Consider the following 18,424-nt stretch of genomic DNA (forward strand, 5'->3'; position numbering starts at 1 on the left):
GCTTTTTACAGAAACTAATCCACATCTATGGATGGCAAGATGATAAAGAACACTGCGTTATTGTGTTCCTGTGAGTTCGTTAGCTAAACGACTCCGTATCAGTACGAGTATGAATGGACGTATTGTGGATGTTCATATTGCTCGATTGTTTTCTGTTAATCAGTGGAATTAGATTGGAGTAAGAACTGCTGCTCTTCTGTCCCACAAGCACATTAGCCAGTTGTCCCTTGACTGTAGTAACCGTTGCTGTAATGTACATAATTGCAAATTGAATAGATTCAGAGGATTAAACGCCGCTTATATGGCTCTCAAAATGTAAGGAAAGGCGTCGCACTCGGTAACACGAGGAGCAGAAGTGCGCTGATTGAATGGCGGCAGAATGTTTCGGATTTATATTGCCAGGTTACGATTTAAAGCAGTGGGTTTTTCACTAGTCTCTGCTGTCATTTTGCATTGAAAAAGTACTAAATACAGAATAATAACACTCCGTGTTGTGCTGTTAGAGGAACGTAATCAACGACGGGGTGGTATTATAAAGGGGAGTTGCTGTTCAAACCTGGATGATGCTTATTTTCCAATAACTACATGTTCCAACGTGTTTGATTCGTCCTATTCACAGCAGTTTGTACGTTTTTAAAATAAAAAAGACATCATACCTTTTATCCATTTATAGTTACGTTTATTGTTATGAAACAACTGTGAGACAAGTTAGTCCCTTTTCTCACTTACGTTATAGCAGCTATAAACACTCGTTCCCTCAACAGCCCTCTCTCTGCCCTTTCGCTTAAAGTTAATAAAAGAGGGGGCGTTTGGGGGGGGGGGGGGTCGCAGCTTCTGATGCTATGTGTCTGTCCTGAAGATTAAAAGTTACGGCTTTACCTCTGACTGTTACAAAGCGCTGACACCGGAGACTCCTTCCGTAAACGTTACATAAACAGAACCTGTGTATTTATATGAACCTGTTAAATTACTCCACGCCTTATGGCCAATCAGGTTTGAGAATCCGACAGCGCTGCGGTATACAGGAAGTTAGTCAAAGACGTTGTTGTTGTTCTTCTTCTCGAAGTGAATTTGATAATCATTAATAACCGCCATGTTGCTGGTGGCCGGATGTTTGATGGAATTGGTGGAACTCCAGATCAAAGCTCGGATTAGCCTGGTTGGTAAACCAGATTGGATTTACAGTTGTGTGTAAAGGATGAAGCATAATATTTTTTTTATTTATTTTTTATTTTTTATTTATTTATTTTTTTAAATTTCCTCTTGCAGGATTTGGACCATCAGAGGAGGCGCCTGGAGGAAGACAACAAGCGCCTGAGAGCCGAGATTCAGCAGCTGGAGGCTGATGCTCAGACCCTTACACGTGTGATACAAGAGGCTCAGCGTGCACACGGCCTGGACGTGAGTCATAGATTTATTTTTTTTCTCATCTCTCTAAAAATAAATAAATAAATCCCCACGCCATCCCTGAAGTCATAGGGTGGCCCCTCATTTATTTTTCAAAGCTCATTTTCTCCCCTTGAGCTCAGGATTTTTAATTCCATCCTCACCTTGACTGGTGGCCTTTGGGCATGAGGGATCAACGGAGGTGAGGCTTTGATCCACCGAGCCGGCGTGGGGCCTCATTTCTAGCCCCGATGCCACTCGCCGGGCTCCACTTGACCCCTGCACTCTGGAGGGATCCTCCAGCCTTTCCTCCCCACCGCCCTCCCTTTTACTCCCTAAAGCCCATTTTCTCCAAAACACCTACAGAATCTCCTTCCAATCAGGATTTGCTCCAGCTCCACAGCTTTGCCTTTGATCTTTGTAGCTCCACTTCTGCACGCAATCAATGCAGGACAAAGACGGCGTGTTAGCATGCTAGCTCTGAATGCTGGAGAAGCGTGCACCAATGAGGTGCTAAGAAGAACTAATGGCTGTTGGGGTTTTTTCTAATGGTTGTGTGTTTCTCAGATGAGAAACTTTGGAATATTTTGGAACGTATGGCGGTGTTCTGCTCTGTTCAGCCAAAAATGGATCGTAATTTGGTTTCGTTCTGGTAGTCAATGCTGCATTTGACAGCCATCATGTATGATGGAGGTAATGAGAAACGGAGGTGCTGTGACGTGATTTAGGGCGAGTCCAGAGGGACGGGGTTGCAAAATCCAACTTATGTTTTTGCGGAGTCGCAGTCAGACAAAAAACGGCTGAGACCTGCTGGAGTAAGGAACTCGATCGGGTAAAAGTAAACGATGAGAATGTCACCGGTGAGATAGCCGTCCAATCATAGACCCTGACTAACCATGACGCCGTAACACTCCGAGTGTCCTGAACTTGCTGAGTGGGATTGGATAGTGATGCGCAACCCGCGGCTCTGATCACACTCTTTCACACGGTGCTGGTAATGACCAAATTCACTCTGCCACCATGCAATGGTTGATGTGATATCAGCTGTATAACAGCCTGTTAATGTAGACTATCCTATCCCGTACCATGCTATCGCTCTTCCGACAGAGCGCCCGGACGATATCGGGACGTTGTTCGTGCTTCGTTAAAGCCGGGTTCTGTTGTTAAAGTGGTACACATGGCAGCACAAAGCCAGGTCATGGCAGCTTCTCCAGGAGCATCACGTCTGAGTCAGGACTGATGACCGGCAAGGCTGGACGGGGAAAAAGGTTACACCGGGTCACTCACCCGTGCTTTGCTTGCACTGTCGTGAACTACTTCCCTTCCCCTACTTCATTACCATATTAAGACCGTAACACAGAGTAGCGCGGCTGTAATTAATGCCGGGTTTGATTTCTGAAATAATGAACTAATTAGGCTAATTAAAATCAATAGAGGTGCCAATACGAGGTTAGGCATGAGCTCCTCGCCGGTCTCTATCAGCACGCCAGCCCGAATCACCAGCTCAATAGTAAAGGAACCTAGCGCTGATTTACAGCCACTCGATGGTCGTTAGTCGGAATAAATTGCTCGTAGGAGCCAAGAAAGCATTATTCAAGCGCAGGATACTAAGTGCATTGTAAGGTCAGCAATAAGGGCAAACTTACATATGTAGTGGAATGCCCTTGTAAACCCTTGTTAATATATCAGGTCAGAGCGGCGGGGGACAACGTACTGTATCTCCGAATACGCACTTGGAGCTATGGAAAGTAGGCCTAATAAGCAGTAATAGCAGGATATTAGCTGCACTAGAAACTCATTCATGGCCTCATAGCTGTTTTTAGGTGCAGTGAATTACTGAGATCCTTTGATGGTCCATTTATGCCCATATTTGGTATAAGCTAATCTTTAATATATCTTATTTAAATGGATGAATAAAATGATTCTCTTTTATTTTTAATTGTAATGTCCACAAAACAAGTTAGTTCCGGTTCTCACTTATTCTGCTGCAACCATAAACAGTTGTTTCCTCAAGAGCACCCCCCCCCCTTTTTTTTAATTAAAAAAGACGCAGCTTGTCATGTTGCCAAGAAACCTCAAACGTAAACTCCTCTGTCCTGAAGATGTCTGAAAACTAAAAGTTACAGTTTTACCTGACACCTGAAACTAGAGACTCCTTCAATATTGTTGTTTTTCTGGGGCAGAATGATCGTACAACGTGCATCTTTGTTTTATAAAAAAAAAATAAATAAAAAAAAAAGGAAAAAGAATTTGCTGCACAAGTTTTCATTTATCTGGGGTTTTCTGTAGGACAAAATTATACACACAGGGTCAAAAATGTACATACAGCACACCTAATATTTAGTTGAATGTCCCTTAGCAAGTTTCCCCTCGAGCAGATGCTTTTAGTAGCCATCCAGCAGCTTCTGGCAGAATTCTGAGTGGATAGTTGACCACTCTTCTTGGCAGAATTGATAAAGTTTGGTGACATTTGGTTTCTTGGCCCTGACTCGACCTTTAAGGACAGCGCACAAATTTTCGATGGGGTTGAGATCAGGACTTTGGCAAGGCCATTCCAAAAGCTAAATGTTCGCCTGCTTGATCCATTCCACAACCAGCTGTGAGGTGTGTTTGGGGTCATTGTCCTGTTGGAACACCCAGTTGTGTCCAAGTTTCAACTGTCTGGCTGGTGGATGGTTTGAGATTATGCCGAATAAGTCAAAGGTAGACCTCCTTCATTATTCCATCCACAATTCCGAAACAGCCTCAGAGCATAATGCTACCACCACCATGCTTAACAGTCGGTCATTGTGGCCAAACAACTCAATCTTTGTCTCCTTTGACCATAAAACTTTCCTCCAGAAGACATTTTCTTTGTTTATATGGTCAGCCGCAAACTTTACACGGGCTTGAAGGTGTCGTTTTTAAGCAGGGGATTCTTTCTTGGTCGGCAGCCTCTCAGTCCATGGCGACATAAAACTCGCTTGATTGTAGACGGTGACGCTGATGTTCCAGCAGCTTCCAGTTCATGGCAGGCCTGTGCGTTGGTGGTTCCTGGGTTTTTCCTGACCATCCAAACCACTTTCCTCTCAGCTGAGCATGACATTTTGGGTCTTCTTCTAGATCTTGGCAAAGTGGCTACACTTTCCAATAATATGTACTTGCAAACAACTGTTAGAACTGATGATCTTGGAATCTGCAATTGTATGTGTATGTGGTATATATTTATATATAAGTAGTTAATTTTTTTTATAATTCCGTTAATGTGGAGCGTCCGCTGTACAAGTCCTCGTTTATGAGCTGTTGCTATAGAAACGTCAGCGTGTTGGATAGCACGAGCGCATTAATATGAACCTGTGATTTGCAGCCGCACTACTTTTAGTGTTGCCGATGTAGAAAATTAATCAACTCTTTCCGACTGACAGAATTCAACAGCTCTGTGGTATTACAGAGCGTTATTATAAGGCCACCTCTGAGCTCGGTTCTTGTAGTAATCTGACGTGTCAGTCAGCCTTGACACGCCATTTTCAGCCAGACGGCAGACTTTTTCCTGTCGGCTGTCGCTTTGGCCGTTGGCCTGAGCTCTGACGCCTTTTTCCCGCTCCTCGTTATAATCCCTCTCCCCATTTCAACCATATTAATGTTCAAAATGGCCCTCAAAAGTAATTTGCGTGATGCAACATCCATGTATGGCCCTGTTATATATTAGCACACCCATACCGAGCCGCGTCGGGTTTTTCTCTCCATACGGCAGTTGACCATTACTTTAATAGTATCCCCCCCCCCTCCTCTTCAGCTTTAATGATTGAGTACTGTTTGTGTGAGCTTTTGCCATTCCTTTAACAAATTAGTTTACTGTGGTCATAACCTTCAAAAAGCTCATTAGCATAAATTGCATGGCCTTTCATAGAGCCCGAGAGCCGCATTGACAGATCACGGGTGGGACCTCACCGCGGACACTGCTAGGAAATTAAAACCTCAATTTCCTGTACGTTTATTAATCAGCTAATGTTGTTTTTTTATTTGTGTTATTAATTTTCGCCCAATTTTTGGAAGGAGCCAAACGCACAGATTTGTGAAGCTTTTTACAGGCCTGCGGATGTCGTAACCTTCGAGGTAAGAGGAATATGCGCTTATGAAATTGCCTCTGCGGTGTTTCTTCCTTGACTTTTCTTTTTTGGAGACATGATGGCTGCTGCGTGTAGAAGCATATGTTTAAGTACTCATGATTCATTATGAAATATTTAGTGAGTTGAGAAATGTAGTTAAAGGTGTAATACATATATTTCACCTCCTACATCTTCAGAAGCACTTTCCTCGTACAGTTAATGAAGAAAGTTTGTCCAAAATGTTCTGTTTCTACAGTACAGTACGGAGGGCTCTGTTTACGGACACGTGCTTCCACGCTGCACACTCAACGAGTTCAGCTCATCCGTCACGTTTTCCACACGAGCACGTTATCCTTAAAATGTCTCACATGATACACATTTAGTGCAAAGAAGCATTTGTATTGTTTTTTGTTTGTTTGTGTTTTTAAAACGTCTATATTTTCCTCTAGCATAAAGAAGCGATGAAGCTGGAAATGTAACTGTAATTTGTAGCCAGTGTGTATTAATCGAAGTAAGGTTTGACGCAGTCGTTGCTATTTTTAGGCTATTTTATTAGCGCAGTTAAACGGAAATAAAGTCTCGACTCTGCTTCGGCTTTAACTACAGACAACTCGAACTTAATAGTCGTGCAACCCCATATACATGCGTTTCTATTTTCCCGCAGCATTCTTGGTGAAAGTGCAGTTTCTCAGTAGATTATCGGCGGGTTAAGTCAAATCATGCCGCAGCGACCCTTCAGAAGTGCATTCTTTTAATGAAATTAAGCTGTTTAACCTAATTCAAAAAGCAAATTACGGAGCCAGTGCCTGTTTTGAGCTGTAGATTCACTTCAGGTTCACAACAGAGTATGGAATTTAATTTCGGTTATTGCTTCTCTAGCGACTGGCTCGATTTATATTTTATTTATTTATTTATTTATTTATTTATTTTACCCCCCTCGTTACAGTCTGAACACATAATGGGCAGCACACGAGCTGCACCGATCAGCCTTCCGTTCAGTCTTTTAAGCAAGTGTTTCACGGCTCGGGCCTCCAGCTTGCTTTTATTGTTCCTCTCTGGCCGGTTAATTCCCCTCGGTGCTTGCTGCTCCGTCTACACTGGCTCACTCCTCTCAACACTAATAGCAATTGTGCACCTTCAGTGAGCAAGCGTTGCTTCAGCTTAGGCATGCTGCTTAATTAGCCTACACACACACACACACGCGCACACACTACACCTGCTCTAGCTGTAATGCTGCATATTGATCAACTCATATGAAATTGTGATGAGCGTTCACTTTTTTGATTTGTCTCTTTTCCGTTTAAAATACATACAGAACAGCGTCGCTAAGGGAGTAAAACCGTATCCTTCGTCTTTTCATTTATTTATTTATTTATTTATTTATTTATTTATTTCTCCAACGGCATTTGTCGAGACAAAGTTGCCGAGTGTTAAGAGCCATAACAACAAGAGGTCCTTCGTCTCAGAACCATGCATAAAATCTATCAAATAATAAACACCTGCTTAAACGGATGCACATCCAGTGAATCAGATCTCACATTGCCACATATGGGGTGTGTGTGTGTGTGTGTGTGTGTGTGTGTGTGTGTGTGTGTGTGTGTGTGTGTGTGTGTGTGTGTGTGTGGGGCTGCTAAACATTTTGGAGGAACTGACAAAGACTGACAAAGAGCTCCTCTCTGCTCGGGCAGGTCATGGAGGAAAAGAAATAGACCTGATGATGGCACAGGGACTTGACCTGCGAGTAATTAACATCTACATTGATTTCCTTTTTTTCCCCCCAGAGTGACCTCTGTCACTGCACCTTCCTAACACACACTCACATGCCCATATTTCAAGTCCACACACGCGCGCACACACACAGAGCCCCATATTTCACTCCAGCTCCCCCAATATTTCAGCAACACAGCCAGCCTCAAATCCCCAACTCTCCAAAGACAACACCAGGCGAGGCAGCGGAAGACTAATTAGATGTAGACGTACGGCGCTGACCATGTGAGCCGTCTGTATGTTTTATTCACTGAATTTATTTATACAGTGAAGTCTCTTCCATCCGTCTTGCCGTGTTTGGTCAGCGACTTTATTATCCTGACAGAAAGTCTTCATGTTGTCATGTGCCTGGGTTTTGTGCCTCTATAGCTGGTCTGTTCCTAGACACGTGAGCTGCGGTATGGCCGGGCGATATGGCGAAAATATATCATGATACCGCGAGACGTCTTAACAAAAGCTGATATATTTCTCAATACCACAGCGCTTCTGAATGCTCTCTTCCATTTGCTTAGAAAGCGTTATTTAATCTTATATAACATACAATTGATATTAACATGCTTGTTCTAATGCGTTATCGTCGCTATGGTAACAATTCATTCACAGTAGTGTCGGAGGTAAAGCAGTAACTTTAAGATATGTTCAGGAACGAGGAGTTTACACGTTGTAGAAAAATACATGCTGCCTTTGTTTTTTTTATTTGATCTTTTTTATTAACTTCAAGACAGGTTGTGCAACATTTACCGTAACTATAAACGGATAAAAAGTACGACGTGTCTTTCTTTAATAAGTTGAAACCTGGCCATGGTGTAAGAGAAATAAAAAGCAGGGTATGTGCTTACTGGAAAATAATAAACACTAATGTGTTCGCAGTAACAGTAAATAAATATCGATATCATGCTGTTACCTAACCCTAAACCACAGCATTTATACTTGCTATTTGTTAATGTATTTTAAAAAAATTCACACACACAAATGTCATTCCACTGATTTGTTCATAATCATTCAGAATAACAGTCCCCGATGCACTTTGAACATCAGAATTTTACGTAAAATGTTATATATTTTAAAATAAATAAATAAACAAATCTCAGCTTCGCGTCGTTATAAATGAGAACATGAACGTCCCTCTGTGATTTAGTTAAAGGGTCGACGAGATCAGCCGGCCGTCTCAAAGGCCTCCATTCATCAGCAGAGAACACGGCCGTGTCAGTGTCCGAGTCAAAGTTTTGATTAAAACCCAGTTATGGAAATGAGACATAAGCAAAAGCAATTATCTTAATTATATTTCATCAAATTATCTCTTACTTCCATGTCTGCCTGAATTAAAAAAATTTTTCCCCCCCTTAGGTCTGCTTTTTTAAAGAGTGAGTTTAAGTCTGCATTCTCATGTCACTTGGAACATACAGTAAAGTGTGTGTGTGTGTGTGTGTGTGTGTGTGTGTGTGTGTGTGTGTGTGTGTGTGTGATGGTTATTACAGGTCACAGGGCTCACATTAAAGACACAGACACTGCAGAGCATCACAAACCAATCAGCTCACAGCAGTCAGATATCGTAAGTAATGAACGTTACCTATTGTTTCAGTTTGTATGGATGCTAGAAAGTCTTGCGTAAGGAATAAAACACTACGCGTTGCGCTGCTGTTGGAAAATAATCAACGACTGAGTTACCATTACCGTGGCAACAGCACATCCTGACACTTTTTTTCCCCCTCTTATTCCACAATAGCGTACCAGGTATTACATTTATTTATTTAGTTAGTTAGTTAGTTAGTTGTTAAATTAATGAAAGAACAGCATCATACTTTTCATCCGTTTGTTGTTGCGGAGAACAAGTTCCTGTTCTTACTTGCGTTATAGCAGCTATAAAGACTCGTTCCCTCACCAGTCTCTCTCTTTCGTGAAGTTACTTGGACGTCGTTTAAAAATAACAGCTCGTCATGTTACCGAGAAACCGCAAAGAAGCATAAACTCGTCTGTCCTGAAGATGTTGGGAAACGTAACGTTTAAAGTCAGAGCTTTTACCTCAGAGCTTTACAAAATGCTGACACTGGAGACTCCTTCCATCTCCTTTCAAGAAAAACTGACCATAGTTATGGTTACACACTTATTAAAAAAAAAATTCTGTTTATTATAAACTGAAGCTGTTGTAGAAGATTACACCTTCTGACCAATCAGAAGTCAGTAAAGCTTGTAGTTTAAGGCTACAACGGACACCATTCTGTGAAGTAATCCGTCGATACAGGATTTGTGGAGTTCTTTCACAGTGATGTTTGTTGGTGAACAAGACCTTTTAGCTGTGCTCATGTCCGATGCATGTGAATCGAAGAGGGTTTTGGCTGACTTCACGTTGTGATGATGTCACATGACGCGTCTCGGCCCAAATCTGCGGTAAATTTGAAAAATTGCAAGCTCCTCCAAATATTGCGGAGTTTGCTGGATTTTGCGTTCATTTCTGCTGAAATCCTGGAGAGACTGAAATACTCGTGTGTGTGTGTGTGTGTGTGTGTGTGTGTGTGTGTGTGTGTGTGTGGGAATAATGCAACACCAACATGGTGCTAGTCTATTTAAATAATAAAATAAGAGGTTTGAGTAGTAGTGAAAAAGTTTTAAATGCATTGTGCAACACCACAGTAACAGGAACAGCGTCACTCATCAAGCAACTCCTCGCAAACTCGAGCACTGGATTGGAACGATGAAAAAGAAAACCTTTTAGAATATGTCTTATTTCTCTTCCTGTTTCAACTGCAGGAAGTAAAATTCCTCCCTCTCCTCATTTGTACTACATTTGAAGGTCTCCTCGTGGAACACTTCACCTTTGGTTCTTATTAACCTTTTTATTTTTCCCTCCACGGAAAGTTTCATGAAGTTCTCTCTCCTTCTCGATGAGCCACAGCAGCGCTAAACCGCGCGGATAAAAAGGCTTCTCTCCTTCCTCCTACCCCCTCCATCTCCACCTCCACCCCGAGGGACAGACGAGCACCTTCAAAGAGGAAGGTGTTGTACCGGGACGCTGCTGTGCCACGCTGCCGAACGTGAGCCCGAGCCCGTGTGTCCCGTGGTTTACGTTCTCACAGCCGGCTCCCAGGAAGAGCCTCGGCGCCTTCAAACATCACCAAATAAATAAAAAAATAATAATACGAATAATAACCATGGCATCAAATCATGTAAATATGAAATGTAGGCAGCATCCCTGCCACCAGCGTCAACATTAAAAGGAACAGATTGAAATGATCCCCGGCGGTGCTTTCGCTGCGCTGGGTGATGGAATTTCACTGGGGTTTTTTTTCCCTCTTTTTTTCTTTTTTTTTTCTTTTCTTTTCCTCCTTTCCTATTTGTTTTGTTTATCTACAGAGTTATTTATATATTTGCGATAGCTCGGGTAAGTCAAAATAATGATTTATTGATGTCAGGTTCAGTTAAGCTACTCGTCAATAAATTCACTTTTTTATATATATTTAGATTTTTATATATATCTATCATAATATCCACCAGGGATTTCTATATTTATGCAAATTAGCACAGTAGTTTTATTTGCGCTGTGGAAAACTTTTTTTTTTTTTTTTTTTTGTCTATCGTTCGAAGTTTTTTAAAAATTTTTTTTTTTTTTTATTTTTTATAAAGGGATTTATCACTCCATGTTGTGCTGCTGTAGGAAAATAATCGGTGACGGGGTAGAGTGATGAAGCGGCGTTACTGTTGATTTATTTCCCTAAATTCCAGTGTTTTTATTTCTTTTATTCCACAGCGGTTAGCCAACAATGCAGTTTTTTATTTCTTACAGAAAAGCATATTGTTTAAAAAAAAGAAAAAAGTTTTTTTTTTTTTTAATCTATTTAGAGTTACATTTAATGTTGCACGTTGTCCGGAAACAAGTTAGTTCCCCTTCTTTATTACTTTGATTTTTATTTTCCCTTAACAGCACATCTGGAAGTTTTTATTCCTCTTCTACCACAGCAATTTAGCAAAGATGACAATTTTAAAGTTCTTATTAAGCAACACAAAATACTTTTCATCTGTTTATAGTTAAATAAAACACGTTTCTCCTTACAGAAAACTTCACCCCGTCAATGTTTACACCTGTATTTAAGCGGTTTGTGTGAAACTGTAGCCGTTAGTATAGAAACGGTAACGTATCAGAACGAGCGCATTCGTATAAATCTGCACTACTGTCAGAGCCGCCGTTATAGAAAATTAATCGACACCTTCTGACCAATCAGAAACTCTAATTCAACAGTGTTGTGTTGTTGGAGTAGTGATGATGATGATGATGATGATGATGATGATGATGATGATGATTCATTCCCAGTGCAGCAACACTGGACAAGACGTTGGACAGAGCAGACTAATGGAAATTCAACATGACAGGATGTGATAAGAATGAATGGTTGTTTAATTTCAGTAACTTTTACAGCAGGGCTGCGTGTGAAAGAGAAATTTCACTTTCAGTAACGTCTGCTTCGTGGGCGGACAAGTGTTTCTCATTTTTATTGACTTTTACAGGTTCTGCCTTTCTGTTATTGGGGTTGCAAACAGATCAATACAGTACAGTGTGGCCAAAGTGCAGGCATGACTCTCTCTCTCTCTCTCTCTCTCTCTCTCTCTCTCTCTCTCTCTCTCTCTCTCTCTCTCTCTCTCTCTCTCTCTCTCCCCTCCTTTTCTTTCTCCCCCTTTTTCTTTGTCTCTCTCTCGCTCCCTTTTCGTTATCTCGCTCTCTCTCCTTTCTGTCTCTTTCTCCTTCCTTTCCTTCTCTCTTTCTCTCTCTTTCTCTTTCCTTTCCTTCTCTCTTTCTCTCTCTTTCTCCTTCCTTTCCTTCTCTCTTTCTCTCTCTTTCTCCTTCCTTTCCTTCTCTCTTTCTCTCTCTTTCTCTTTCCTTTCCTTCTCTCTTTCTCTCTCTTTCTCCTTCCTTTCCTTCTCTCTTTCTCTCTCTTTCTCCTTCCTTTCCTTCTCTCTTTCTCTCTCTTTCTCCTTCCTTTCCTTCTCTCTTTCTCTCTCTTTCTCCTTCCTTTCCTTCTCTCTTTCTCTCTCTTTCTCCTTCCTTTCCTTCTCTCTTTCTCTCTCTTTCTCCTTCCTTTCCTTCTCTCTTTCTCCTTCCTTTCCTTCTCTTTCTCTCTCTCACTCTTGTTCTATCTCAGCTCTGTTCACCATCTCTCTCTCTGTGCTCTCTCTCTCTCTCTCTCTCTCTCTCTCTCTCTCTCTCTCTCTCTCTCTCTCTCTCTCTGCTCTGTCTGTTCTCTCTCTCTCTGCTCTGTCTGTTCTCTCTCTCTGTCTCTCTCTGTTCTCTCTCTCTCTCTGCTCTGTCTGTTTACTCTCTCTCTCTCTGTCTGCTCTCTCTCTCTCTCTCTCTCTCTCTGTCTGCTCTCTCTCTCTCTCTCTCTCTCTGCTCTCTCTCTCTCTCTCTCTCTCTCTCTCTCTCTCTCTCTCTCTCTGCTCTGTCTGTTCTCTCTCTCTCTGCTCTGTCTGCTCTCTCTCTCTCTCTCTGTCTCTCTCTCTGTTCTCTCTCTCTCTCTCTCTCTGCTCTCTGTTCACTCTCTCTCTCTCTCTCTCTCTGTCTGCTCTCTCTCTCTCTCTCTCTCTCTCTCTCTCTGTCTCTCTCTCTGTTCTCTCTCTCTCTCTCTCTCTCTCTCTCTCTCTCTCTCTGCTCTCTGTTCACTCTCTCTGTCTGCTCTCTCTCTCTGTCTTCTCTCTCTCTCTCTCTGTCTCTCTCTCTGTTCTCTCTCTCTGTTCTCTCTCTCTCTCTCTCTCTCTCTCTCTCTCTCTCTCTCTCTCTCTCTCTCTCTGCTCTCTGTTCACTCTCTCTCTCTCTCTCTGTCTGCTCTCTCTCTCTCTCTCTGCTCTGTCTGTTCACTCTCTCAGTTCAGTTCACGGAGTGCTTTACTGGCGTGACTGTTTTAGCAATGTTGCCAAAGCAAATTAATACCGAGGTCATATATACAATCGATCAATAACAACAAATAAAGGAATAGAAAAGCAATAATGAATAAAACAAACATTAAATATGAATAAAATGGGTAGAGCTACATGTGTTTGATTAAAATATATAAATACACATACATAAATTTACATATATGAACTATTCTAATAGACATTGTTAGGATTAGATCAGATTAGAGGTGATTTGTTTCTTGTATAATGACGTGTGGATATGAACGTAGCCGCAGCCGTGCACTTCCTTCATGTTCCCCTAAAACCCAGAGAGGAGAAGTCTGGGACGATGGCTGTGAATTTACGGTAATATTCCTGTCTGATGCGGTTATATTTTGGACAGATCAGAGTGAAGTGTGTCTCTATTTCTACTTCCTGTAGCTCACAGTGTTTACAGAGGCTTTGTTCTGAGTTTATAGACTGTAGTGTGTCTTCCTTTTTCAGTTTCTACATTGTGATCACCCGCTCTCTATTTAGTCAGAATGTGTCTTTCTCTCAGGTTCTTGTTCTTCAGATGTTCAGCTAAATGGATTTGTTTAGGGGTGTGTACGTGTTTAAATTGGTTTGGGATTTAATTTCATTTTTTTCACTGTTCAGTATGCATGTTCTTTACAATCGTTTCAAATGTAGTCAGTCTGGCTTTGGGGTGTTTCAGTGTGTGTCCGTGTGCGGGCCTGGGCTTGGGTGTTTAAAGAACTGTTCTTTTCTGTCCAATGTTTACTGCACACTCATTAACGTGGTACATCGATTTAACGAGATCGTAGACTTTCCCTCCGATACCGGACTGGATGAGTTTAAACATCGGTCCTTCATGCCAGGCCGACTCAAATGCCTTCTCACAGTCCTCAAAGCAAGGAAAGATTTTGCCCTTTTTGTTTTTGATGGTGGTGTTAATGAGTGTGTGTTAATGAGTGTGTGGATGTGGTGGATGGTGCAGTGTTTGGGTAAAAAGCCAGTCATGTTCCGTGGTCTGTACTGTGTGTTTTTAAGGTGGTCACGGTCTACGGTCTGTACTGTGTGTTTTTAAGGTGGTCACGGTCTACGGTCTGTACTGTGTGTTTTTAAGGTGGTCACGGTCTACGGTCTGTACTGTGTGTTTTTAAGGTGGTCACGGTCTACGGTCTGTACTGTGTGTTTTTAAGGTGGTCACGGTCTACGGTCTGTACTGTGTGTTTTTAAGGTGGTCGTGTACTACAGCAACCCCCCCCCCCCCCCCCCCCCGTTATTTGCATTGCAGATGTTTGGAGTTGCACAGCAGCTGTTCTTCGCTCGTTAGTCACGCGAATAAGAGCGTAGTGGCAGTGCGAGTGCAGTTGCACAGAATCCGATGCAAAATAATGCCCAGTTAAGAATAAATCATTTGTGTTGGGTTTGAACTCTGACTCGATCCATACACAGATCAATGTAACCTTTATAAGAAGTTTAAAAAAGTGCTTTTATTTCAGAAGTTTAATTCGTGACCGTTGAATTACATGGCTCTATTTATTTATTTAATTATTCATTATCTAAAATGCACTTTGTCAGTCGAATTAATTACATAATCAACTGAGACGTAACAGCGGTCCTCACTTTTCAACTTAAAAATATAATTATTTTTATATTACATATACTGAGTTATACAGGTAGAATCATGAAGAATTATTAATTAAGTTGAACTGTAACACTGGTCCTCATTACTTTTTACGATTTTTAAAAAAAAATTTCATCTTTGTTATTAAAAAGTTCTGACATGTACTCAGTGGCAAGTAAATAATATATTTCTAATATTAACTCACGCCACAAAATTTTAGAATCATAAAGGTTTATTTATTTAAACTTCACACTGATGGATCACTCCAATGTATTAACACGTTTTTCCTTTCTTTAACTCCCTTGTGGACACATCTGCTTCCTGTTTTCTAGCACCGGGCGTCCATCTCTTTCTCTCTCCCTCTCTCTCACTTTCTCTTTCTCTCCCTCACTTTCTCTCTCAATCTCTCTGTCTCTCTCTGACTCTCTCACTTTCTCTCCCTCACTTTCTCTCTGTCTCTCTCTCTCTCTCTCTCTCTCTCTCTCTCTCTCTCTCTCTCTCTCTCTCTCTCTCTCTCTCTCTCTCTCTCTCTCTCTCTCTCTCTCTCTCTCTCTCTCTCTCTCTCTCTCTCCGGGTCATTTTCGTGCATGCCAGGCCGAGACGTTCGTACATTGTGATCAAAAGTAACGGATCCTTTTGCTGTGCTGCTGAGCAATTCCCTCACCCCTGAACACACACACACACACACACACACACACACACACACACACACCCCGCTTATCGAGGGTTTCCCAGCTGGAAAGTTTTGACGTGTGTTGGATGGTTGGAGTGACGGAGCAGCTGTCAGGCTCGTTCAGCAGCAGTCGGTGCGATGGCGCTGTGCCAGCTCGTACCATCTGCGCTCCTGACATTTCCTCCTAATTAACACGAGGGTTAATTGTTGTGGCAGGCTGCGACGTCGTGTCTGACATTACCCCAGGGAGACGTGCACAAGTGGCAGAGCGGCAAGGCGGCGCGATGTGACTGCGCGGTTAATGCCACACGCTTAACAGTTGCCGATTGGTTACGTTCGCTGCCACTTCAGTTGAGGGCGTGTCTTTTCTCTCTTTTTTTTTTTCTTCTTTTTTTTTGTTCTTTTCTTCTTTTTTTTTTTTTGATGAATTATGCCAAGCTGCTGTAATGATGTAGAAAGAATTGGGTTTTGGGAGGCATGGACCTCTGCCTGGGGGCAGCTCGGAGGGGGAATGATTTGCATGTTATTACTGCATATTCATAACTAATTGTGTTAGGCTTCACTAATAGAGCAGAGTGACAGTATGAAAAATCGCGACGGCGTTTTCACGGGCAGCGAAGCACACCGTGCCCCCCCCCCCCCCCCCCCCTTCTCATCTCGTTTCTCACAACGCACGACGCCGAGCCAGCGATCATTAAGACACTTAGTTGCTAAATATAACAGGTTGTACCATCTGTCAGGGTGACGCCATGTAATTTATTAAGTGCTCTAATTTTATCTCGGAGCCATTTTTTCTACGACACTTAGCGTGGCATGTTATATCGGAGAAATTGTGTTTCATGTTTCAACAGCGCATTAAACCACTAACGTGTGAAAATGAGCTATTTGTGCCAGTAATTGTGATGCGTTCATTTATTTGAGCCTGTTTATTCACATTTTTAATTCTTATTCTTTATAAATTAAAAAAACAAAACAAGAAAAGTTCGGTTATTTATTTATTTATTTATTTATTTAATGTGAAGCACAAAAGCTGTGTTAATTTCTATGATTTAGATTTCTATGGTAAATGTTATTTACCTGATTTCTGTATTTTCTGGTGAGCAGTGCACAGTTAACAGGTTTACAGGAGGGAAAGGTGAGATTTTCTCAGTATGGAGAGCTGGAACAGTCTTGCGTCAGGGTTTTAGCCGGCTTTAGCGTGTGATGTGATCGATGTGAGCATATGCATGTCATGATGAATGATTAATTGCGTATCATGTTGGCATCAGAGGCGGCATGACTGCTCACATACTGACATCTCTCTCTCGCGCTCTCTCTCTCTCTCACACTCTCTCTCTCTCTCTCTCACACACACACACACACACTGTACAGATGGGCTAAATTGATGCCCTGTGGGTGCAGGAGTCGATTTGCGCAACTCCCTGGGCCCCTGAGCTCCACTGACTGCCTGTCAGGACTGTGTGCCGTGAAGGCGGTCTGCCCACCAAGTACAGAGATTGGCCTTTTTTTTTTTTTTTTTTTTTTTTTTTTTTTTTTTTTTTTTTTTAAACACACACCAGGGTGGGACAATCTGCTCCCTGTTCCTGCTCCCAAAACTTGCTCCTTCTTCCTCCTCCCTACTCCTGCTCCCTTTCCCTGATCCTATTCCTGCTCCTTGCCCTTGCTCCCTCCTTCTGCCCCAGCAACTACCCATGCTCCTGCTCCCTAACACGGTTCCTACTCCTGCTCCCTGCCCCTCCTGAACATTCTGAAAGTGGAGGAGTTTTTGAGTCCCTGAGTACAGAGACATGAGCTTTTTTTTGTTTTGTTTTGTTTTTATTTATTTATTTATTTATTTATTTATTTATTTTTACCCAGCTTGCAACAGTCTGGCAGTGCCATATGCTGGTTTTTTCCCCCCACCCTTCCCTGAGATTCAGAACGTTGTCTTTTTTATTGACTGAGCTCGTACATTCTTCTGTTTGAACGTAGCAGGATTTTATCCCCTGATGAAGCACTCTGAAATACATCACTTCCCGTAATTTGAAAGAATATTTAAAAAGAATTCGGCGTCCCTACAAACTTTCCTCTTTGTTTAACTCCTCCAGACTCTCATCTGCTTCGAGCAACACCTCCGATTCCTCAGTCCTCGGCTCCTGTTTTCTTATTTCTGATGAGTACAGCGCGTCGTCCCTCGGCACTTTCTTCGCCTCGTCACACGTTTATCCGTCTATGTGTCTGATGGCGCAGGACGACAGTCTTTGTTTTATAAAGTGGGATTTACATATTCAAATAAAGCGTGGATTAGCGTGGATTTGTTTTAGAAATTTTCGGGATTTTTTTTTTGCAGGCGTGCGTTTAGACAGGCGTTTTTATAGGCTGTGACTGCTGATGGCATGGTGCGTGACAGCTGTCGCTAGCAGCTCGGCACATCTCGTCAGGAAGTCGGGCCTCCTGCCTGCTCTGTCAGAGAAGTTTAGGAGCGACTCGAGGGCCGCACACTTCTCAGAACCGTGGCAGGAGATGAGGAACACGGGCTCGGCGGGTTCCTCAACCTTCAACTAGCACTCCATCGCTTCATTTTCCTCTCTCCAGCTGCCTGGCCCCGCAGGATCAGCTGTCCAAAACCTGCCAAAAAACCCCCGTAAACCTCCCTGTTTATCGCCGCTGATGAGCTCCATGCCTCTTTTCTGTTTTATTGCTTCAGACTGCAGGAAAAATTCGAGACTTCTTCTAGACAAACATGAACTCCGTGAACTATATGAGGATGTTTTATACATTATACACAGACCTACACATTTTTCAATTTAACCTTGAGTATACATCATACAAATCCATAAGGATGGGCAATATGACGAAAAATCTAATATCACGATACTTGAAGGCATTTCTGCAATATGCAACATTTATCACCGTAATTAATTCTGCTAGCAGATCATTATTCTAACCAAATAATAATTATACGTATAGAATATAATTGCTATTAGAATAAGTAAAAAATAATTTAATCAAAGGTATAAAACTTTAACATCAAGGCAG

At 42.1% G+C, this 18,424-nt stretch overlaps 1 protein-coding gene across 8 annotated transcripts in view; it reads left to right on the top strand.

The window, feature by feature from the left end:
- The window catches only part of LOC108256606 (trichohyalin), a 140,041-nt gene that overhangs the window by 19,422 nt on the left and 102,195 nt on the right, over positions 1–18,424 (top strand). For 7 of the 8 annotated variants that reach the window (XR_001810330.3, XR_001810329.3, XM_017453659.3 and 4 more), the window contains 2 exons: positions 1,270–1,401; positions 8,720–8,793. Coding sequence is in view for 5 of the 8 variants with exons in the window: in XM_017453659.3 (XP_017309148.2) it covers positions 1,270–1,401; positions 8,720–8,793 (206 nt within the window). In the remaining 3 variants the exon portion in view is untranslated. Of the gene's footprint in view, positions 1–1,269; positions 1,402–8,719; positions 8,794–18,424 lie in introns of those variants that run through there. The other variant, XM_047150088.2, reaches the window with a different exon arrangement.

Source organism: Ictalurus punctatus, chromosome 23, assembly GCF_001660625.3.
Source record: "Ictalurus punctatus breed USDA103 chromosome 23, Coco_2.0, whole genome shotgun sequence".
Classification (NCBI taxonomy): domain Eukaryota; kingdom Metazoa; phylum Chordata; class Actinopteri; order Siluriformes; family Ictaluridae; genus Ictalurus; species Ictalurus punctatus.